The sequence below is a fragment of the Schistocerca cancellata genome, chromosome 3 (assembly GCF_023864275.1).
Source record: "Schistocerca cancellata isolate TAMUIC-IGC-003103 chromosome 3, iqSchCanc2.1, whole genome shotgun sequence".
Lineage (NCBI taxonomy): Eukaryota > Metazoa > Arthropoda > Insecta > Orthoptera > Acrididae > Schistocerca > Schistocerca cancellata.
The window spans coordinates 326,889,465-326,913,593 of NC_064628.1; the positions used below are offsets into that span (position 1 = coordinate 326,889,465).

Sequence of the window (24,129 nt, forward strand, 5' to 3'; positions counted from 1 at the left end):
TCTTCAGTGCAGATGCACGCCAGGCACGAATTCTTTCAGGAATAGCTGAAATGCCACGAGCAATGAGGACAATGGGCAAGGGGCACTACGTTTGCAGTGCATGAATAAGTTGAAAATTTAGGTCTGACAGAAAGTGTGCTAGGGTAGTCTGTGCAGTTGCGATGACTGCTGTGTCTGGATGGTTAAGCTGCCATGGTAGCACAGCCGGATCAGTCGGAGGGCTGGTTGACGTATGAAATTAAAAAGAAAAACTGAGTGAAGGGATCAATTCTGAACTTGAATGTGTGTCACGAAAAATAACGAACAAAACGAAAAAAGAAATAAAAGTTGTCTCAGTGGTTAGAGCATCTGCCTAGTAAGCAGAAGACCCAGGTTCGAATCCCGCTCTGACACATATTTTCAGCTTTTCCCATTGATTTCAGTTTGCACGTGCTTGCAGTCAAGGTCTGTAATCCCTTTGTGTTTTATGATTTAATCTGATACAAAAGTCACTATTTCCTTCAGACAATCCAACGCCCTCATTTTACCTTCCTTGCTTTTAATTTTTACTCCAACTTTCGAACATCGTCTTCTACTAGTTTCATGAGTCTCATAGTTTTTCTTTTTTGGCTCTTTACTACGAGTTTCGTTTTCGTTTGTTTCCAGTGTTGTTCACTGGGTATTTTGCGTTTCACCGGGTTTTACGCTATCAATGTTGTTTTGTATGCATATTTTTGCTCGTTGTTGGTTGGTTGGTTTGTTGGTTGGTTGATCTGTGAGACGGGACTAAACAGTGAGGTCCTCAGTCCCATGATCTAGGATAACAGAAATCAAGGGGTGAACAACGGAAACAACACAGTCTAGTCTAGGGAGAGGGATAACGTGCAAATGAAGAGGGAAAAGGGATGTCAGGGCAGCAGGAAGAGGAAAGAACAGGAGGGGGTTGGTGGAAACGTGGAAAGCAGGGGTGCCTCAGAAACGCTAAGCACAGTGGGTCACCAGCACTGCCACTAACCTTTCCTGACACCGGCACTACACCGTTATCACGGTATACCGGGGATAACACCAGTGCAGTAAACACAAGAAAAGGGGAAATAAAAGTGCACAACAGCCTGGAGAAAATTGAGGGAAAATATGGGGAGAGCCAGACCAGCATAGAAGCAAGGTCGAGGCCTCCATAACCAACACCTACGCCAATTGTTGGAATCAAATTCCAGAGGAAAATTCAAGGACTCAAACCTGAGAGGACAAATCACTTTCACCAAGGACAGACGTAACCATGTGAGGATCTGTGCTAACACCTGAAACAAGGAAGGTGAAAGGGCATATTTAGTGTGAAGAGCCAAAAGCTGGGGGCAGTCCAGCAAAATATGGATCACCATGAGCAGAGCCCCACAACTACAAAGGGGGGGGGGGGTGGAGCTGAGGCTCAATGCAGAGTAAGAAACCATGGATCAACCTAGTATGGTCAATACAAAGATGGCAGAGAATACTAGATTCCTGCTGGGAGAGGCAGAGGGAAGAACGCCTCATGGTAGGAGTCTTGATAGTGTAAAGCTTATTGGATACGAGGGTAGCCTCCTAAGAGTCAGCCAACGACTGTGCAAAAAGGGATATGATGTATGGCTGCAAATACGCCCCACAGAGGGTCACAGGAAAGAGGGGTAGGTGACCACTCCCCCCACCCCCCTCCGACAGCCAGATGATCAGAAAGTTCATTACCAGGAACCCAGAGGAATTCGACCGAACAAGCAGCGTCATCTAGGTCAGCGAGAAGGTAGCAGAGACCAAGAGACGGCCGGAAAAACACCGATCGATAGTCAAATCAAATGGTTCAAATGGCTCTAAGCACTATGGAACTTAACATCTGAGGTTTTCTTAAATTCTTAAACCTAATTCGTAAACCTAATTCTTAAACCGAACTAAACTAAGGACATCACACACATCCATTCCTGAGGCAGTATTCGAACCTGCGACCGTAGCAGCAGCGCGTCTCCGGACTGAAGCGCCTAGAACCGCTCGGTCACAGAGGCCGGCAATCAATAGTCAATAGCCTGAAGACCACTCATTGATTCTGTACATAACAAAACTCGGGTGAGGGAGGACCATTTAATAAAACAAAGGGCCTGATACATGACCATCAATTACGCAGTAAACACCTCACGCATGGCAGGCAAGAGTTGGTGTTCCACGCCAACATAGGTCATGAAAGCATGTCCCACATTATCAGCGAATTTAGAGCCACTGGTGTAAAAAAACAGTGGCATCCTGAAATTCCTGTTAGAGCATTTGGAACAAACAACGTAACACCATTGGTCTGATGGAAGCTTTCAAACCCCAGAAGAGATTCGTCTGAATTCGTGGCTGAGGAAATAACTAAGGGGGGATGTTTGGTAGAGAACATGGAGAAGAGGACAAGGAGGGGAGATGGAAGTCATAGCAGAGAGAAGTGAGGGGAACTGGTAAACTCACACAAGGGTGGACAGTGGATGGGCGACAGACCAAAGCCGCAATAACAACAGAATAGGAAGTTTGAGCAGGGGAAGAGTGGATAGTGATGAGACAGGAAACCAGGAACTGGGACTGCCAAATTGAATATGGAGGGATCCCAGCATCAATCAGAAGACTAGCGACAGGGCTAACGTGATGGTGAACTGGATCCAAGAGGAGCAGCATGGAAGGCGCAGATTATCCATAAACTTGGTAGCCATAGTCCAAACAAGACAGAACTAATACCTAGTAAAGGTGGAAAAGAGTTGAAAGATCATCACCCCAGAAGGATGTGGGCAAGGAAGTGAACATTGAGTTTACATAAACAGCCAACCTTCATTGAGGGATGTGGGGCAACCAAGTAAGCTTTTTATCAAAAATAAGACCCAAGAAACGGAAATGGGAAGCACTGTCAGGTGTTGGGCATTGAGGTAGAACTCTGGATCAGGATGGGCGGTAGTATGGCTAAAAGGGAGATAACTGATAATTGTGCGAAAGTGTTCACATGGAAGTGCACCAGATGGCGCCATGGAGCTGTCGTTCTGCAGAGGCCACCAAGTGGAACCTAGCCCAAATGTAGAAATCATCCACATACAGAGCAGGGGGGACCAATGGTTCTCCATCGAAAATGGAAAATGCCTTGGAGCCAAATATAGTTAAACACGTGGAGGAGATATTCTCACTGGGAAGGATTGAGGTGTTTAAGCAACAAGTAATGGATAGAGTCATACTGTCTTGTGTTATGATACAAGATTTTCACGCGTAAGTAATTTATGACTGGCAACCGAGAACTTGAACAACCTGTGTGTCTGCGGACCATCTAGAGGCAAATTGTCTCGTAGCAGACAAGCATACAGAAGGCTTGAAAACTCATGAATTAGGGGAGACAAGTATCAACAAGACTTATAAAGCTATGCCCACATTATGACTGAACAACTTCACGTGCTTACCAACGCGGCGAAATCGGTTGTGGCAGCTAACCAAAAAGGCCCAAAATGATAGAAAGTGGAACGCGAAATGTGACAACCAAAGAATTCAAGTTTCCACGCCCTAACGTGTCCCTTGTAATACCATACAGCATTGCGTTACAGCTAAGATATTCTTACACCAAGATACAGGCCAACACAGATCGTACTCATGCCAGTCAGTGGCAGCACTGCAGGGCACGAGGAGAAAACCCCCTAGGGGTACCATGCTTCTTTCGTGAGTTCGTGCATGGCGGTCACGGGACTCTAGGCTACTGCAGCCCATACCTCCTCAGGCTGCATTTCCTTCCCCTTGTCTCTCCCTCCCTATTCTCGCTCCTCCCCCTCCTTCCCCTCATTCCATGCTCTTACTTATGTTTACTTGGCTATCCACCTGTTTTCCTGTACTCCTTGCGGTTTTGATCCCCGTGCCTTTTCTCTGTCATCCTTCCTTTTTGTCGTTTTTGGTCCCCTTTAGGGGTTTGACCTCCACTTCAAAATTTTCTCTATATAGTGTGAACCATTTGGGGAAGAACTCTCTCCCTATCATCTGCAACGTGGGTTCCTCTCACCCCTTCCTTCCCTGTCATAGACCCCTCAGCCCCACTAGGTCACAAGCACACGTTGCCAGTCAGTGTGGTGGAGCTGGTATGTATCCATCTGGCTGAGGCCCATGACAGCATAGGGATCACACTTCTGACATCTGAGCTGTTGCCTCCCCACGTATGCTTGGGAGTGGTTGCTTGTCATTGTAGAGTCCCGACAACAACCGCCATGCCAGATGATCCTTGCTTTGGCTGGGAGCTAAATAGTGGGAACAAGAGAGGGCCAGATTAATCTCCCATTCAGTAAAAGAATCATCACAGTATTCCACATGGCAAGGGGCAAATCATAAGTGGGAAGCTTCAGCCTGCTGCTTCCAGAGGAAGAAGGAAGTTAGATACGAGGCTGAAGCCGATGCCATCACAAAATGGGTCACGAGTTGTTCCATGAGAACTGACGGATCTGTACAAAGGCGACTTGGAAGGGCAAGGCCTGGAATGGAAGACTACCACTGACAGTGTTGGAGGGTGTGGAGAGTAGACCACACCTGTGACAAAGGGACAGAATAACCTAAAGAGGAGACAAATCGTTCCCAATATACCAGTTTGCCATGTTTGATTAAGTAATGGGCTTTGGTGCAAAGATGTTTGAAGGTAATAAGATTGGTGGAGGACAGGTGCTTCTTAAGATGTTGCAAGGCGTGACGACGATCACAGACAGTGGTGGCAACGGCCATGCTACACCACGGAACTGGCCAATGGTGAACAGGGACCGCCAAGTGGGGAATGACAATGCCAGCAGTGGGGTATCCTATCGGACAGATCATGGACGACTTCATCAATACAACCTCAGAAAGAAGGTGGAAACAAGAGCTGGAAGGTATATAGAGGCCTATATAAAGGCCAGTGAGCACGATGGAGCACCAATGGGAGGGAAGGGATCGAGAGAATCAATGGGAAGTGGTCACTGTCACAGAGGTCATTGTGTGGCGACTAGTGTGAGGAAGGAAGAAGGAGAGGGGAAGAGAGCGAAAGATGAATGGGAGAAAAAGTGAAATATGCGCACTAAAATGAGTGGGGAAACCATCATTAAGGAGGCACAGAATGTGGTCAATGAGAAGCCCCCGACTAGATGAAGAAGCACTGCCCACAAAGGGTGATGGACATTAAAATCTCCGCCGGCCAGAGTGGCCGAGCGGTTCTAGGCGCTTCAGTCTGGAACCATGCGACCGCTACGGTCGCAGATTCGAATCCTGTCTCGGGCATGGATGTGTGTGATGTCCTTGGGTTAGTTAGTTTTAAGTAGTTCTAAGTTCTAGGGGACTGATGACCTCAGAAGTTAAGTTCCATTGTGCTCAGAGCCAAATGAAATTAAAATCTCCAGTGAGGAGTAAGGAAGAATGGAGCTGCTGAAGGAGGGCAGTTAGGGCAGCAGATGTAGGTGGCCTGTCAGGAGGGAGATAGAGACGTAAACTGGCACCTGAACGGCAACAATTCTAATGTGTTATGAAGTGGGATCCATGTATTAACAATATCTGTACAGACCAATGTGCAGACAGCACCAAATGCCCTGAAAGGACCGACCCAATTCTCACAAAAATAGCGGAACCAGTGGAGGGATGATGAGTGAGTGACAGTAAAATGAGATTCCTGGAGAACAACACAAGATGCCGAGTAAAAGGCGAAAAGGGGGTTTCCACTCAATAATCACAGAGTGGGTATCCAAATGGGAGGTGAATGGCCTAGAGCTAATCATGCTGCTGGGTCGCCATCCATCACCAATTATGATGGGGTGACATCCATAAATATGTCAGATTCAGGTTTGAAGGGGGAAGATGGCAGCCTTGTCCTAGGATTTATGTTTCTTCTTCTTCTCTTTCATAGGTCGAGGAGGACAGGGCACAGAGGGGGCGAAGGCTTCTGCAAGATCCAGAAATGAATGGGCAGTCAACTTTGGGGTGCACAGACTCTGTGTGCCATGATCAATTTGTGGCAGCAGGGACGTCAGTGGTTCTGGGAGGCAGACCCACCACTGACAGGCGCCAAAGAAGGGGGGGGGGGGCACTGCTTCGGCAGGGAAGGGGAGTAGCACCTGGAGGGGAGGGTCAGAGAACTGCAGGGGAGGGGGAGAGGAGAGGGGCTCGGAACGGGGGTAACGAAGAGGGAGGAGGGGTAAGGTCATAACAGAGGCAAAAGTAGAAGTAATCGATACAAGATGAAGTCGGTCAGATTTCTGACGAGCCTCAGTGTAAGATAAACGATCCAGGGACTTCTACTCTGTCTACTCTTTGCTTTCTTATAAGCCATACAATCCGGCGAGTGTGGAGAGTGATTATTGTGACAATTTACACACACGGGTGGCAGAACACAGGGGCTCCCCTCCATGTGGATAGTTTGCTGTACATCAGGAAGTCATGTTCCCTACACATAAGCACCGGATGCATCTCATGAGTGGCGGGACTTATGGCTTCACATCATACTGATAACACATAACCTTGACTTTCTCTGGGAATATATCTTTCTCGAAAGCCAGAATAAAGCTGTCGATACTGGTGTGGTTGTTCTTGTGACCTTTACCCACATGCCGAACAAAATGAACGCTCCGTTGTTCCAAACTGACCCAAAGCTCCTCATTAATTTGAAGGATGAGGTCCCTATGAAAAATGACTTCCTGGACCATATTCAAAGACTAGTGAAGTCTAATGAACACCGAGACGTCGCCAACATGATCAGAAGCAAGAAGAGCTGCAGATTGGGCAGCAGAATAAGTTTTGATCAACAGGGAACCCGACTGCATCTTACTGAGAGACTCCGCTTCACCAAATTTGTCTTCGATATTTTCCTTAAAAAATAACGGCTTTGCTGTGGTGAATGTATCCATGTCCATCCTAGTACAGACCAGTGGACAGAGTGTGGCACCCCAAGACAGCGAGCCTGGCTCTCCTCCCATGGTATAGCTAGGGAAGGGAAGGCTGCAGGATCATAAGAAGTAGCATTCAATGATCCACTACCACTCAAAGACACAGCCATAGGAAAGGCTAGATTTTTGGAGCTCGATACGCTTCATGTGCAAAGCATTCTCCCTGTTACCACTCACTCCAATCAGGGTCTCTGCCCATGGGCGCCACCCAGCCAAAGCAAGGATCATCTGGCATGGCGGTTGTTGTCGGGAGTTCCGATGCTCTACAATGACAAGCAACCACTCCCAAGCATACGTGGGGAGGCAACAGCTCAGATGTCAGAAGTGTGATCCCTATGCTGTTATGGGGCTCAGCCAGATGGATACATACCAGCTCCACCACACTGACGGGCAACGTGTGCTTGTGACCTAGTGGAGCTGAGGTGTCTATGACAGGGAAGGAAGGGGCGAGAGGAACCCACGTTGCAGACGATAGGGAGAGAGTTCTTCCCCAAATGGTTCACACTATCTAGAGAAAATGACAGAGAAGCGAATATTAAATATGAACTAATACTGCGAAAATTTTGTACTTGGATAGCTTAGAATGAAAATCTTTCTGTTTATTGCAAAGGAAAACAATTGATTTTCTAAAACATTGTCTGTCATACACAACTTGAAACAGATCATGTCGACCAAATCATATGGAAGAACTGACAGCGACGTGTATCGGAAGGCAGTAAGATCTCTTGCCTTTTGTCGATAGCCATTTCTAGGAGCAAGAAAAAGAAGAAAGGCAGCGCGTTTTTGTTATCAAGTAACGTCCTTCTCAGTTACATCAGTAATAATGTAATCTACGAGTAATTGCTGATGTTTGATATTAATATGAAAAGGATTCCATAGACAGGGAAAGAACCGTCTTGGGTTCGTATCTCCATCACAGAACTTCACATCATGCACTAATCTTTAAATGCATGCACACTTCGTTACTTCAGAATAGAGGTATATCAGACATCTTTTGTGGTTAATTAACATGGACGAAAGGGTCTTGACAGAAGTCCCAGTTTATTACAAAAATTGTCGACTTTTATTTCCAAGTTTAGATTTGGTTACTGGTATTGGCAAAAATTTCGGTAATTCATGACTCTTCATGGCTAGTCATCAATATGATATGATTAGATTAGATTACATTAGATTAATTCTTGTTTCATAGATCATGATTACGATATTTCGTAATGATGTGGAACTTGTGATTCTAATGAATGATTTCTTTACATACCATGATACAATTTCTTTACAATTTTTTACTCTCTCTCTCTCTCTCTCTCTCTCTCTCTCTCATTCTTTTTGATTTTTATCTCTCTCTCTGTCACACACACACACACACACACACACACACACACACACACACACACACACATTCGACTATCGGCGAGGCACGAAAACGCCTGTGAATGAGTTACTTAGTTTTGAGTACACTTACGAAAGAAATATGAAAACAACTATGAGAGTTACTGATTTATGATGCTTAGGTTGCAGTCAGTTCTGAGTATTATTTGTAACTACTCTACAGTCCCTAAACCTAGTTACAGAAATGCGAATCAGAGGCATTACGTATTCCAGGACGTAGCAGCCGCGACTTGGAGACACCAGATATGGTCGCTTCCCAGCCCGCTGTAGGATCACATCGGTTCGTCTTCTTCCTGCTGGTATTGTAACTGAGATTTGGGAACAAGGCAATGTATGTTTGGCAACTCTGTGATCGACGAGTTACTTCCTGGTGTGCGCGGAATTAAGCCTCAAAGTTCACTTGATTTTACCTGTCATTTCCATTGAATAATATGAGTTATTATCGCCTGAGGTGTAACAAAAGATTGTAAATTTACGGTTGTCAGCCCAGGAAAGTCGTTGCACGTGGAAATCGGAACTAATCTCGTCCTTTAAATAGCGGTTTACGAGTTCTAGCCACTATTGGTCTCGTAAGAGGAAGCCAAGACATATACCTCTTCGCCAGCTCTGGGGCAACGTGCTGACCTGTAAAAAAGCGTCTTATGTTTCGCAGTTCCAGTCTCACTGAGTGTAGCATTTTTATCCCTTATGTGAAAGAGCTACAAACAGTCAGATCAAACATTGATAAGGAAAGCGCAAGAAAATACTTTCGGCTCATAGTGAAATGGTGAAAAACTTACAATGCTGCACATCAGGTAACGCCTCTTTCCGCTGCTGACAAGCAAATTTTGGGTTTCTAGGAATAGATAACTTTATTTATGAAATGCCACATTTGCATACCTCTTGAGTATGACACAGCATATCAATTAAACACAGACCCAATCAAAATCTAAGTGAGTAGTATTTTACTAAATCGTGAGGATAGAGGCATGCTTGTGTACAGATACTCAGTTTTATTAAAACAGTCTTTCGTCATAAGGTTATCGTGGGTAGTTTTATTTCACTTTTTATAATACAGATCACAATTTTCGTAAGGTTTCCTTTAATGTTGTTAAAACAATAGTAAACATGAGGGAGAAATTAATCATCAACGATATATGCGAATTCTCTGATGTTATCTATAACAGTCTGAAAATGCACATGCGGTTTATTGATTACATGCATGTAGAAAACTTGTTCTGAGTTAAAGCTGTCAAACAAGGTTTTAAGAAAAGTAAAATGCCACTACCAGACGACACCTAATGTAGAAAATACTTTTCCGACGTAATTTGGCACGATGCGCTCTACCCATACATAATACAAAAATTTCGAGATGCATCTACTCTCTGGCTGTCTATTAAACCTGAAATGAACAAAATGTCGCAGAAGTTAGCCCTTTCTCCACATGCGACTATTTTTGGTTGAGAAGTGAAGGGAATTATGCTACAAGTTCCATTAGATTGATAACTTTAGCAGACAACAGAATTGCGTTTTAAAAAATATAGCACCAAATGGACTCAAACTCGCGACATCTTATTTACTGTGCGCCATACTTACCATTACACTACTAGCTGACACATAGCTATAATGGCTCCAGAAGTCAACAACAAGTCCTCCATAACTTGTGCATTCCACAGCGCTGTGGGATAATGCATAAGACCAGGTGAATACTTATGAGAGACAAACAGTTATGCCTTTTCTTTTGCACTGCACGACGTTTTCACTAAGCAGATAGTGCAATAGAGTAGCTCCAGTGCAAAGGAACACTTCCTATTTAAATTTCTCCCATCCTACACTGTTGGCAGTTCTGTATTGGTGGCAGTTACGTGATTTTATTTTGGTGATTACAAAATAAAGTTGAATGTATGCACTGGGTAGCCGAAGCAGCTCGTTCATGGTGATTCGGTCAACCAAGTAAATGAATTTACTGAACATGCTGCAAATTGATACAGGGAGCCTGTGTGTCAGAATTCTAAGCCAGTGTGGCACAACGGCGTTAGATAGAAAAATGAACCACTGAGAAGAGGATTTGGTGGTCTGTTGGGATGATGATAGGTTCGTATATCTATGGTCTGGGTTCGATTCCAGCTTCGCTAGATAGGGAGAACCAGATTCCATTCTCTTCTGGCTACCCCAAGTGAAGAAGATATAATGGAATTGTGGTCTGAAATTGACATTACAAATGATATTCCTTCTCTACCAAGTAGACATTAGGTTGAACCACAATAAAGTCTGGAGTGGCGACATGTAGAAACTCTATCACCAGTAACCTTTCTTATACTAGTTATTTATTTCTAGTGACGGAACAAACGCTATGTAGGCTCACAGGACACTTATTTCATCTTTTATCTGAGCTTCTGTATGTCGATAAAATTGGTTCTGAACTGGGAATGCAACTCAGACCGCCCTTAACGCGGAATTTGATCCCCTCGTGACAATACAGCTCGGCTACAATTTGTTGTTTGTTCAAAGCTGCAGATTCCTCAACATCTCCACATACTGCGCGTGAATAGGTTCGAATCCTGGCCCGGCACTAAAGATTTCATTATGTATTATCAAGCTCTAGCATGAGAACACCTATCTGCTGGTGGATAATAATTTCGATTTTTAATGTATTTTCATTCGTTGTCAACTCTAACGATATTTGACGTTTTTGACTCCCAGTGAGACACAGAACTATTTGCGAGATCGCTGTAAGTTCAAGATGTTATTCCGAGCTGCTGGTGGAGAAAAATTCGGTAGCTGACGTCTCTTTGTGTGTAGTCAACAACGAAATGTGTGGAGCTCTATTCCCAGTCAGCACTGAACTCTTCGTCATATTACTTCTAGTTCAAACATGCTCACATGTCGCTGCTGGTGCAACAAACCCGTATTTAACGTTCGTTTTCTCTAGAAGATAACAGTGATAGGTGCCGGGTTGGAGTACTGGGAAGGAAAAAATTAATGTTTCGTCTCGTTATTTCAGTTAAAACATCTAGCTACTGCCGAGAAAATCCGATATGTCACAGTTGATTGTGATTCGATATCTATCCGATTAAGTTCTGGGTTCGCATCCCTGTCCAACAAAAAGCTCTACCTCACGGCATTTCAAGCAAGTTACTTGTTAACAAGCAATATTTAACATCTCTCGTAGTTCGTTAACAGGGACAGTAGGTGCTGGGCAGGAATTCGCGTCCGTTAAAAATATTTAAGTTATGTAATTTAAAGTTAATATTTGCTAACTGATACTGTCTAAAATCGAGGTATATCACTCTCTGTATGCCTAATCAGGAATGACTGTTAGTTTCCGTCAGTCACGAAATCTTTGCTTAGTCTGCATGACTTTGGTTTGAATCCATGTGCAGAACGAGCCGGTTCGTCGTGTCATTTGATGTTCATACATATTGTCTGCTAGCAGCTCGTGAATAACTTAAATTTTTAATGTCATTTTGTGTTAAATAATAAGTACGGTATGCTACTTTGAAGAGGAAATTATGAATATGACGAACTTACTACGTGCATTACCTATCTGACGTAATAATGAGAGTGGTAACATTTCAGGTATGTCATTTATTGTAATAAATGTGAGCTTACAAGCCTTAAGGACAGTCTTACCTGCGATAAGGTGTTCCCTGATATTTGTAGAATCGTAGTATTAATTTACATCTTGAGTTAATGCGGTACAGAGCAGTGTTTTCTAGTGGTGTCTTGGAACCATTTTCAATAGTCAAACGACTGTACCAAGGAGCGACTAGAGGACCTGCTAGACAGCTGCGTTATGTGGGTTGCATTCGAATCAGGCGAAATGCAATTCAGGTCGTTCGGATACTTTTGAGCACGACTGTACATATAATAGGCAGAGTCATCGACTCCTACATTGGATGCAGATAATGTGATCCATCGAAACCATGGTTTTATTTTTTATTTGACACGACGGAATGTTTGAAACTAGCAACGAAAATGCGCGCAAAAATGACATAGCGCGTACACCTTTTCGATGCGAACTCAGTACCGCACGTAGACGGGAATCGTGTAACGGTTCTCTTTGCCGCAGCTATACTGCGCTTGCGAGCAACGCGGAAAAGACAACAAAGTGAGCCTCATTCCATGAGCAACTGTGAGTTAGTTTGTTATTCTAATCGTTTGAGTAGTAGCGGAAGAAGAAAGGATAAGACTGAACCGTACTAAAATGGGAAGTGAGTGATGTATGAAAGGGCTTCTTGATCTGGCAATCGCTTAGACACAATTCCGTGAGAGCCCCGTTAGACAGTTTCAACAACCAACTCTCAGTGACATACTACAACCCCCTATATATCGCATGGATCCCGAAGACAAGATTGCATTAATTATAGTGCACTCAGGGGCTTTTAAACACTCTTTTTCCTTGCACTCCATATATGAATGGAACGGGCAAAATCCATAGTTACCAGTACATTGGGAACTACCCTCTGTCTTGCACTCGTCTGCAAAGAATGGATGTACGCCTGTGGATCTACGAGGGTAGGTAAAATGAAAACCTTAAATATTTTTAAAAATATTATTTATTGTGCAGAAGTGGTACAAAGCTGTATCAATTTTCAACACAATCTCCCCCACGCTCAATGCAAGTCCTCCAGCACTTACAAAGTGCATAAATTCCTTTAGAAAAAAATTCTTTTGGTAGTCCGCGCAACCACTCATGCACCGCCTGGCGTACCTCTTCATCAGAACGGAACTTCTTTCCTCCCATTGCGTCTTTGAGTAGTCCAGACATATGGAAATCACTTGGGGCAAGGTCTGGTGAGTATGGTTGATGAGGAAGACACTGTTGTACGGGCGCCGGCCGGAGTGGCCGAGTGGTTCTTGGCACTTCAGTCTGGAACCGAGATTCGAATCCTGCCTCGGGCATGGATGTGTGTGATGTCCTTAGGTTAGTTAGGTTTAAGTAGTTCTAAGTTCTGGGGGACTGATGACTTCAGAAGTAAAGTCCCATAGTGCTCAGAGCCATTTGTTGTACGGGCAGTGTGGTGCCTTACATTGTCATGTTGCAAAAGGACACCTGCTGACAGCAATCCACGTCGCTTTGATTTGATTGCAGGCCGCTGATGATTTTTAGGAGATCTGTGTATGATGCACTGGTGACAGTGGTCCCTCTAGGCATGTAATACTCCAAAATGACGCCTTTTTCGTCCCAGAAGAGAGTCAGCATAACCTTCCCTGCTGATGGTTCTGTTCGAAACTTCTTTGGTTTTGGTGATGAGGAATGGCGCCATTCCTTTCCGGTTGGTGGAAGTGAACCCAGGTTTCGTCCCCAGTAACGATTCTTGCAAGGAAGCCATCACCTTCTCGTTCAAAGCGCCGAAGTAGTTCTTCACAAGCGTCAACACGTCGTTCTCTCATTTCAGGAGTTAGCTGGCGTGGCACCCATCTTGCAGATACTTTGTGAAGCTAGAGCACATCATGTACAATGTGGTGTGCTGACCCATGACTAATCTGTAAACATGTTGCAGTGTCATTAAGTGTCAGTCGGCGGTTTTCCTTCACTATCGCTTCAACTGCTGCAATGTTCTGTGGAGTCAAAACTCGTTGCGCCTGACCTGGACGAGGAGCATCTTTCACTGAAGTCACACCATTTGGGAACTTCCTACTCCATCCGTAGACTTGCTGCTGTGACAAACATGCATCACCGTACTGAACCTTCATTCGTCGATGAATTTCAATAGGTTTCACACCTTCACTACGCAAAAACCGCACAACAGAACGCTGTTCCTCCCTGGTGCAAGTCGCTAGTGGGGCGGCCATCTTTATACTGATACTGCGACGGTATGTGTGCATCTGCACTATGCTCCCACCTACAGGTCATTCTGCATACTGTTTGTAGCACGCTTACCAACTTATAGGATAACGGAGCGAAATTTCGATTTGTTATTACAAATTTATGGTTTTAATTTGACTCAGCCTTGTATTCTTATTACAGGCTTCTTGGAGTTGTAGAGGAGAGATAGTAGATAAAGTTTTGACGAGGAACTCAAATCCCGAAATGCAGTGACTGGATATAAAATAAGTTTGGAAATCGGATTACTTTCAAATCTACCGCTTCACTGCGCGCAAAGAATGAGCTCTAACCTGTGTACTCCAAGCGGGGATCCTGCTGTTCGTTGCAAAGGGGTAACCGTGACGCATACGTTCATACACACAATTCACAAAACTTGGTGCACGTCCGTGGAGCATGATAGTTAACCCACCTGGTTTTGAAAGTACCTGTTTCCCGCAGTAGTTGTTCTACGTAATCGAACAACAGTGGTATGTGATGAACCATCCGGAATCGCTGTGCAGCTCTTCCATTACTTACCAACCATTAAGCGGAACATTTGAATGTGATTCGATATCTAAACTTATTTTATATTCAAATGGTACATTTCCAGACAAGGGTTCCGCACGAAAACCTTATACAGGGTGGTCCATTGATCGTGACCGGGCCAAATATCTCACAAAGTAAGCGTCAAACGAAAAAACTACAAAGAACGAAACTTGTCTACCTTGAAGGGGGAAACCAGATGGCGCTATGGTTAGCCCGCTAGATGGCGCTGCCATAGGTCAAACGGATATCAACTGCGTTTTTTTAAAAAATAGGAACCCCCATTTTTTATTACATATTCGTGTAGTACGGAAAGAAATATGAATGTTTTAGTTGGGCCACTTTTTTCGCTTAGTGATAGATGGCGCTGTAAGAGTCAAAAACAAATGGTTCACAATTTTAGACGAACAGTTGATAACAGGTGGGTTTTTTAAATTAAAATACAGAACGTAGGAACGTTTGAACATTTTATTTCGGCTGTTCCAATGTGATACATGTAGCTTTGTGAAATGATCATTTCTGATAACGCATGCTGTTACAGAGTGATTGCCTGTAAATACCACATTAATGCAATAAATGCTGAAAATGGTGTCCGTCAACCTCAACGCATTTGGCAGTACGTGTAACGACATTCCTCTCAACAGCGAGTAGTTCGCCTTCCGTAATGTTCGCACATGCATTCACGATGCGCTGGCGCATGTATGTGATAAATGATATGCCTTCTAGTATCACAGGTGATTCAAAAATATTTCTGTTTGCTGATGACACCAGCTTGATAGTGAAGGATCTTGTGTGTAATATTGAAACAGTAACAAATAATGTAGTTCATGAAATAATTTCGTGGCTTGTGGAAAATAATTTGATGCTAAATCACAGTAAGTCTCAGTTTTTACAGTTTCTAACTCACAATTAAAAAAGAACCGATATTTTGATCAGACAGAATAGGCATATTATAAGCGAGACGGAACAGTTCATGTTCCTAGGCGTTCGGATAGATAGTAAGCTGTTGTGGAAAGCCCATATCCAGGATCTTGCCCTCACAGTATATATTTTCTTTAATGTCGTTTGTTGTTAGCAATATTAGCCTATTCCCAAGAGTTAGCAGCTATCACTCAGTTAATACAAGGCAGAAATCAAATCTGCATGTAGAATGCACTTCCTTGACTCTTGTGCAGAAAGGAGTACAGTATTCTGCTGCATCCATTTTCAATAAGCTACCACAAGAACTCAAAAATCTTAGCAGTAGCCCAAACTCTTTTAAGTCTAAACTGAAGAGTTTCCTCATGGCTCACTCCTTCTATTCTGTCGAGGAGCTCCTGGAAGAGCTAAAAAATTAAGCAAATTCCAGTGTTAGATTGTTGATTTTCTTCATTTAAACTTACGACTTGTCACCTGAATATGTTTTTTTATATTTCATTTTATCTGTTTCTAATATCGTGTTATAATTTCATGTATTGACTCGTTCCATGACCATGGAGACTTCTCCTTAATTTGGTCCCACGGAACAATAAATAAATAAATAAAAAATAAATAAATCTTGTCAGGCTTTGTCGGTGGATGACGACAGCAAGTGTCCTTCAAGTTTCCCCACAGAAAGAAATCCGGGGACGTCAGATCCGATGAACGTGCGGGCCATGGTTTAGTGCTTCGACGACCAACCCATCTGTCATGAAATATGCTATTCAATACCGCTTCAACCGCACGCGAGCTACGGGCCCAGTGGCAGAACTGAACACGACGTTCGAAGTTGTCGCCATGCAATTCCTGGTCGCAATTTATCTGATGCTGATGTGCGGATTAGCCGCGACAGCAGGCAAAACACCTTCTTGGGCGTCATCATTTGTTGCAGGTCGTGGTTGACGTTTCACATGTGGCTGAACACTTCCTGTTTCTTTAAATAACGTAACTATCCGGCGAACGGTGCTGACACTTGGATGATATCGTCCAGGATACCGAGCAGTATACATGGCACACGCCCGTTAGGCATTTTGATCACAATAGCCATACATTCACACGATATCGACCTTTTCCGCAATTGGTAAAAGGTCCATTTTAACGCGGGTAATGTATCACGAAGCAAATACCGTCCGCACTGGCGGAATGTTACGTGATACCACGTACTTATACGTTTGTGACTATTACACCACCGTCTATCACAAAGCTAAAAAAGTGGTCCAACTAAAACCTTCATATTTCTTTACGTACTACACGAATATGTAATAAAAATGGGGGTTCCTATTTAAAAAACGCAGTTGATATCCGTTTGACCTATGGCAGCGCCATCTAGCGGGCCAACCATAGTGCCATCTGGTTTCTCCCTTGAAGTTAGACGAGTTTCGTTCTTTGTAGATTTTTCGTTTGGTGCTTATTTCGTGAGATATTTGGCCCGGTCACTATCAATGGACCACCCTGTATAGTAAGTCCCCTGTACAACGCGTAGTAGCCTGTAATAGGAACTGTGAAACACCGTGTAGATATAGACGTGTAAATTTCGGACTGGACTGTGCTGAGCAACAGTTCCATGAGACCTACCTCTCCCTAGTATGCAGACACTTGTTTCAGGTTTTCGGCTACTGGTTGGAGCCATTGTCAGTGAGCCAAGTGAGCCAACTGAACGACAGTGTCAAGAGTATATCTTACGTTTTTTGTTTTAGTTGTTACGGGTTTCCACTGACTGGCATCCAAACCATCAAAAAGGAATCGCTTTATTGGCATACTGGCTGTTGGCTTCTGTCTCGGGTTCTTCGGCCGACGATTTTCTGACGTTTCACCACCAGGAGTGGTTGGCATTGTCAAAGCTTTACTCTCTATTGCTGGTGGCGGACCAGTCCGCCACTCGTCCTCGTCAAACAAACGTCAGCTGGAGAATCCGAGTAGTAGCCAACAGTCAATGTGTCAATAAGTGGCAACGAAAGCCTCAAGCCGGCCGCTGTGACCGAGCGGTTAGGCGCTTCAGTCCGGAACCGTGCTACTGCTACTGTCGCAGGTTCGAATCCTGCTTCGGGCATGGATGTTTGTGATGTCCTTAGGTTAGTTAGGTTGAAGTAGTTCTAAGTCTAGGGGACTGATGACCTCAGATGTTAAGTCCCATAGTGCTTAGAGCCATTGGAACCATTCCATTTGAAACCGTCAATATTTTTGTAATCAAGTTATTGTTGTAAGCAATGCGAAATGTGGACAGCGAGGGGTGTGTGTGAAATTTGTCCTGGGCTCCAGTTACCTAGTTACTCCACTTTCTGCAAGTAGTTTACTTTTTTCTGACATATTGGAGCTCATGAATTGCCCACCGCAATGTGTGTGCAATGTGAGTGTGTGTGTGTGTGTGTGTGTGTGTGTGGTGTTTAACTCTTTCAGACCCACTGACTACAACTGTTTACATTAAGTATTAGCGTCCCGTAGCTGGAACATAAATATTTTTCCCCAGTGGAAACCTCATGTACATGTTTGTGAATGTTCAATTTTTTATCGAGTACAAGTGCTGCCAACTATTGGAATTCACTATAAAAATATCAACAAGTCACTGTAGCAGTAGGCAGCTGCTTGTGACCGCCACAATACACGGAAGTGATTGTTACGATCTCGTAAACTGACATACGGCCGGCAGAGCGGTGTGCTGACTACATCCCCTCCATATCCGCAACCAGCGACACCTGTGGGCTGAGGATTACACGGCGGCCGGTCGGTAACATTGGGCCTTCATGGCCTGTTCGAGCGGAGTTTAGTATTGTACTTTTTAGGTTGATTACTTATATTCCACTGTATATGTAAATATTTTTATTACTGTTATATTGCATGGTAATTATTGAATGGCCAGGAACTTCCTGGCAGTTTAAAACTGCGTGCCGGACCGAGACTCGAACTCAGGACGTTTGCCTTTCGCGGGCAAGTGCTCTACCAACAGAGCTACCCAAGCACGACTCATGCCCCGTCCTCACAGCTTTATTTCTGCCAGTATCTAATCCCCTACCTTCCAAACTTTACAGAAGCTCTCCTGCGAACCTTGCAGAACCAGCACTCCTGAGAAAAAGGATATTGCGGAGACATGGCTTAGACACAGCTTGGGGATGTTTCCAGAATGGGATTTTCACTCTGCAGCGGAGTGTGCGCTGATATGAAACTTCCTGGCAGATTAAAACTGTGTGCCGGACCAAGACTCGAACTCGGGACGTTTGCCTTTCGTGAACAAGTGCTCTACGAACTACTGGCCGAAGTAAAGCTGTAAGGAGACGGGGGTGAGTCGTGCTTGGGTAGCTCAGTTGGACCTCCGACGCACCGACGAATCCACGACCACGACGGACGCTTTATTTTTCCCTGACGCTGTCTTTTTCCCCTCACAAAAAACATCGGCAATCCGATGGAGGACACGCATCGCACTACGTGCTCTAGCGGACCTTGATATCGGGCATGGACTATTGGCATTATCTACTAGAACAACACGAAATCATCCGACGCCACTCAAAATACAAAACGCATTTTGCGAACTATCTAGGCAGCATGTTTCATAATCCCCGGAAGCGGTGGGGAGTCCCAGGTTTACGTTGTTTCGAGGGATAGGATTTACTCCCAGTGAAGTGACTAGGATGTCACTTCGGCCCTATATTTCTTTCCCTTCTCTTTCATATATGATTTTTCTTTTGGGACATTAAAATTAAACGAATAAATAAAATATTATTGTTACTAATAAAAAATTACATAAATGTACAATGTTTCCTTCTCACTGCCTCTCCCTTATCCTGTCAGGAGACGGGGACACCGTGGCCAGCCCTCCAAGTGTGAAAAGTTTAATTTTTTATTTTCAGACAATTATTATCTTATATGTCCGTTCGTCCGTCCGATTGATTTGACGGTCTAAAAAAAAATGTTGGTAGAGCGCTTGCCCGCTGCCCGCGAAAGGCAAAGATCCAGAGTTCGAGTCTCGGTCCGGCACACAGTTTTAATCTGCAAGGAAGTTTCATATCAGCGCACACTCCGCTGAAGAGTGAAAATCTCATCACTGAATGGCCAGTTTATTTATTACAATAGTGAATGTTTCAAAATTAGTTATTTTAGTCCATAAAAGGAAGTCAACAGCATAAAAGGAATCCAACAGTACAAAGCATATTTTGAAAACGAGTACATATTTCTGTATGAATTACAGCACGAAATAAAACCTTTATTCCTCCAGAAAAAATTCGGGTCTGAAAGGGTTAAACAGTCGTTGTAAGAAGCTGGCAGCCACAGTACACAGCAGTAAAGCAGATGATAGTGAAGGCACGTTATTTGTGGCAAGGCATGTACTGGGGCATCGTGGCATCTATGGCGGCGACGGGCGCGCTGTGCGAGACGGCTCCGGGCTGGCCGCTGGCGTTCTACGTGTTCGGCGGCCTGGGCCTGCTGTGGTGCGTGCCCTGGTACCTGCTGGTCGCGGACTCGCCGGCGCGACACCCGCGCATCGACCCGGTCGAGCGCCGCTACATCGAAGCCAGCATCGTGTCCAGCGCCAGGGTACGCAAAGTACAAACCAAATACTAGGCTGCACTGCATCACATCACCAAATTTCTGTATGAGTTCGAGGTTTTTGTTGTTGCGGTCTTCAGTCTGAACTCTGGTTTGATGCGTTATCTCTATGCTAGTCTATTCTGGGCAAGCAAAATTAACGAAACCTACATACATTTGAATCTGACTGCTGCAATCGAAGCTTGATCTCCCCCACCCTCCTCCTCGCAATCACACACACACACACACACACACACACACACACACACACACACACGCACGCGCGCGCGCACAAAACTATTCGGACACCCATTAGTGGACAGTAACATAGTTGAAACGTCCCCTTAGAAAAATTATACAAGACTGTGCTTAAACTGTCACACAATATTTTTAGCGCAACACAACCTGACTTTCAAAAATCCCTACAAAAGAATGGCCCTGCCTAACATTAACCTATACGTTTCACAAATCACTTACCTCACAAAAATCTTGGTTACTCGAACTACTGCAATACAGCGAGCGCCACTACTGCCGGCTAAATAAAAGATTCAAACTACAGAAGGCACTAACTACTGATGGGCATAGTTAGCAAATGAAAGATTTTATTAGAGAACAAACAATGTATTTACCTTAATTGTCATCAAAAGTCATAATATATATAGCAGTTCATGACATCCAGTCTTACAAATTTCAAAATTCCGCCATTTCTCTCCCCACATCCACCACTGCTGGCGGCTCACCTCAAACTGCGCAACGTTACGCGCTGTTCATATCCAGCTGCCCAACACTACAATGGCAGACAACAATGCAAACTAGCCACAGACTGCACACAGCACAGCTAGTGATTTTCATACAGAGCGCTACGTGGCGTTACCAATAAGAAAACCTAAACAGCCTACTTACATAGCCCCCATGCTCCCCACAAAAAATTTTACAAATTGTTTTGGGCAGTGGCCAATACAGATTTGAAAAAAATTTTCATAATTACAATTACAATAACAAAGAAATCAAATGCACACACTTTTCGATACAATGTTGGTCAAAAGCTAAAATTTTCTCACAGTCCATAAAGACAGTCCTGATCGTTCATCACAGTAAAATTGCAGTGTTTTTCTCAAAGTCTGAGCAGTAAAAGAAAATGCACACGGAAGTAGTGGATTCCCATGCCGTCTTGAAGAAGTAGTGTTGTCCTTCCAACAGAAAGACAGTGTTGACTCTTGACATGCAGACAGGTAATGGGCCACAACAGAGCAAACCCACAGCAGAGTCAGTCGAAGTTTTGAACCATATTGGTAGGTAGGTCATCACGGAGCAGACCCATTGTAGTCCTGGTAGAGAGTATGGTATTGGTGGGCCACCAGAGGTGCAGACCCAGTGCAGTCCTTCTAGAGACGGCCAGCAGCCATCTATTGCGACTGTGCAGGTGCACAATCACCATCGAAGAGTCTTGCGGAGAATATAGCAAAGTTTTTGGAATTGTCCTTAGAACCAGCAATGCTGTTAACCAGCCCCTTGCTGAATTATTAACACACGTGCAAACACTATCAGTTCCTACTTCTCACATATTGTCCATATACTACGACCAACAGAAACGTGTGCAGTGAAATGTAACTTACAAGTTACTTAATTTGATGAACTGGTGTCAATTACAATTTTATAACATAAGAATACAATAAGAAAGGTACAAAATACATCATTAAAGAACATAACAATACAGATAACATTTGTAGTAATATGGGCTTTACAAAATAATCGAAATAACATATACATCAGTGTTACAGGAATTATGACATAAGTACATACATAAAAGATCAGAATAACTTTCGAAACATCAACTTCACACATGAGCATTAAAACAAAACAGAACAAATAATGTCTAAACATCTTTACAAAGTAAATAACATAATATTAGAAAAATTATACAACATAACAACATCAGCTACACACATAACGACAGGAAAAATACAAATACACAAGGGTACACAAACACATAGAGGGATAAGACAAAAGGGAAGGACAGGGTTTGTTTTACTGCAGTATTTTGCATGGAGATCTCCCTTCGTTCATCATTATTCTCAAAAAGTCCTAGCTAAGCCTGCATTCTGTATTCTGTTCACATCCTCTTTCAAAAATAGTTTTTCTCCACTGTACACTACTTTTTTGGCCAAACCATTTTCTTATAGATTCTCAATGCATTTCTTCCAATTCATCATAGTTAGTTTCTTATATATCTACCCCCTCTTAAGCTAACTTAAATTTACTGAGCTCAGATGTATATATACCAAGGAACGAGACAATGCAGCAGCACATAACAAATTAACACAAACAGCAATGACAAAAAAATGGAAATTGGCAAAGCAAGCAGCAGTAAATATAATAACTTATATTTAAACATGACAAAGCTCAAGCAGAAAAAATATTACAGTAAAAATGGCCATGTTTAATAGCATATGGTGGATGACATCGGAAGTTCACTGAGGCTTTTTGCAGATGATGCTGTGGTGTATCGAGAGGTTGTAACAATGGAAAATTGTACTGAAATGCAGGAGGATCTGCAGCGAATTGACGCATGGTGCAGGGAATGGCAACTGAATCTCAATGTAGACAAGTGTAATGTGCTGCGAATACACAGAAAGATAGATCCTTTATCATTTAGCTACAAAATAGCAGGTCAGCAACTGGAAGCAGTTAATACCATAAATTATCTGGGAGTACGCATTAGGAGTGATTTAAAATGGAATGATCATATAATGCTGACTGTCGGTAAAGCAGATGCCAGACTGAGATTCATTGGAAGAATCCTAAGGAAATGCAATCCGAAAACAAAGGAAGTAGGTTACAGTACGCTTGTTCGCCCACTGCTTGAATACTGCTCAGCAGTGTGGGATCCGTACCAGATAGGGTTGATACAAGACATAGAGAAGATCCAACGGAGAGCAGCGCGCTTCGTTACAGGATCATTTAGTAACCACGAAAGCGTTACGGAGATGATAGATAAACTCCAGTGGAAGACTCTGCAGGAGAGACGCTCAGTAGCTCGGTACGGGCTTTTGTCAAAGTTTCGAGAACATACCTTCACCGAAGAGTCAAGCAGTATATTGCTCACTCCTACGTATATCTCGCGAAGAGACCATGAGGATAAAATCAGAGAAATTAGAGCCCACACAGAGGCATACCGACAATCCTTCTTTCCACGAACAATACGAGACTGGAATAGAAGGGAGAACCGATAGAGGTACTGAAGGTACCCTCCGCCACACACCGTCAGGTGGCTTGCGGAGTATGGATGTAGATGTAGATGTAGATATGTCACATCTTAACACTAGAGTGATGCATCACAAGAACTTACTCTAGCAGTCAAGTTACCAAATCGTTAAAAAATTATTTATGCAGTTCCTGTGAAGGGAAATGTCTATTTGTGCTCTCTTTTCTAAGAAAGTACATCATAAACGTATTCTTTACTGGGTCTGTAGACAGAAAATAGTGATATTAGTACATCTATTAAATTTGCTGCAGTGCAACTAGAAACTCGATATTAAACAAAATGAGCAAATACATATATAAAGCAACATATGAAACGTCATTCACTAGGCAAATGGCGTCTCCAAAGGCAAAAAAAATCTCCCAAGTGTAAAGACAATAGATGTAAAATGTTTCTCATCATTTCATTAGGCATTTTAGTAAATATCATAAATTAAGAGCTCCACAGTATAATCATATATTTTCGAGTTTGAGTGTGTCGTATTTAGGATGCTTTCTACAAAGAAATGTCAATAACGAGGATAATGGCCTCCTTTTTTCTCCACCTGTGCCTCTGAAAGGTACACACTAATGGCTTTTTTCCAGGCAACTGTCACGCAGCTGGGTGCCCACGACGCATTACATGAAACGTCCCCTTAGAAAAATTATACAAGGCTGTGCTTAAACTGACACACCATGTTTTTAGTGCAACGCAATCTGACTTTCAAAAATCCCTACAAAAGAATGGCCCTGACTAACATTAACCTATACGTTTCACAAATCACTTACCTCACAAAA

General features: G+C 43.5%; 1 protein-coding gene across 1 annotated transcript in view; it reads left to right on the plus strand.

The window, feature by feature from the left end:
- Nucleotides 1-24,129, plus strand: part of LOC126176711 (sialin-like) — a 189,098-nt gene that overhangs the window by 84,092 nt on the left and 80,877 nt on the right. The window contains exon 5 of the mRNA XM_049923877.1: nt 19,886-20,100. Within this exon, the coding sequence (XP_049779834.1) occupies nt 19,886-20,100 (215 nt within the window). The remainder of the gene's footprint in view (nt 1-19,885; nt 20,101-24,129) is intronic.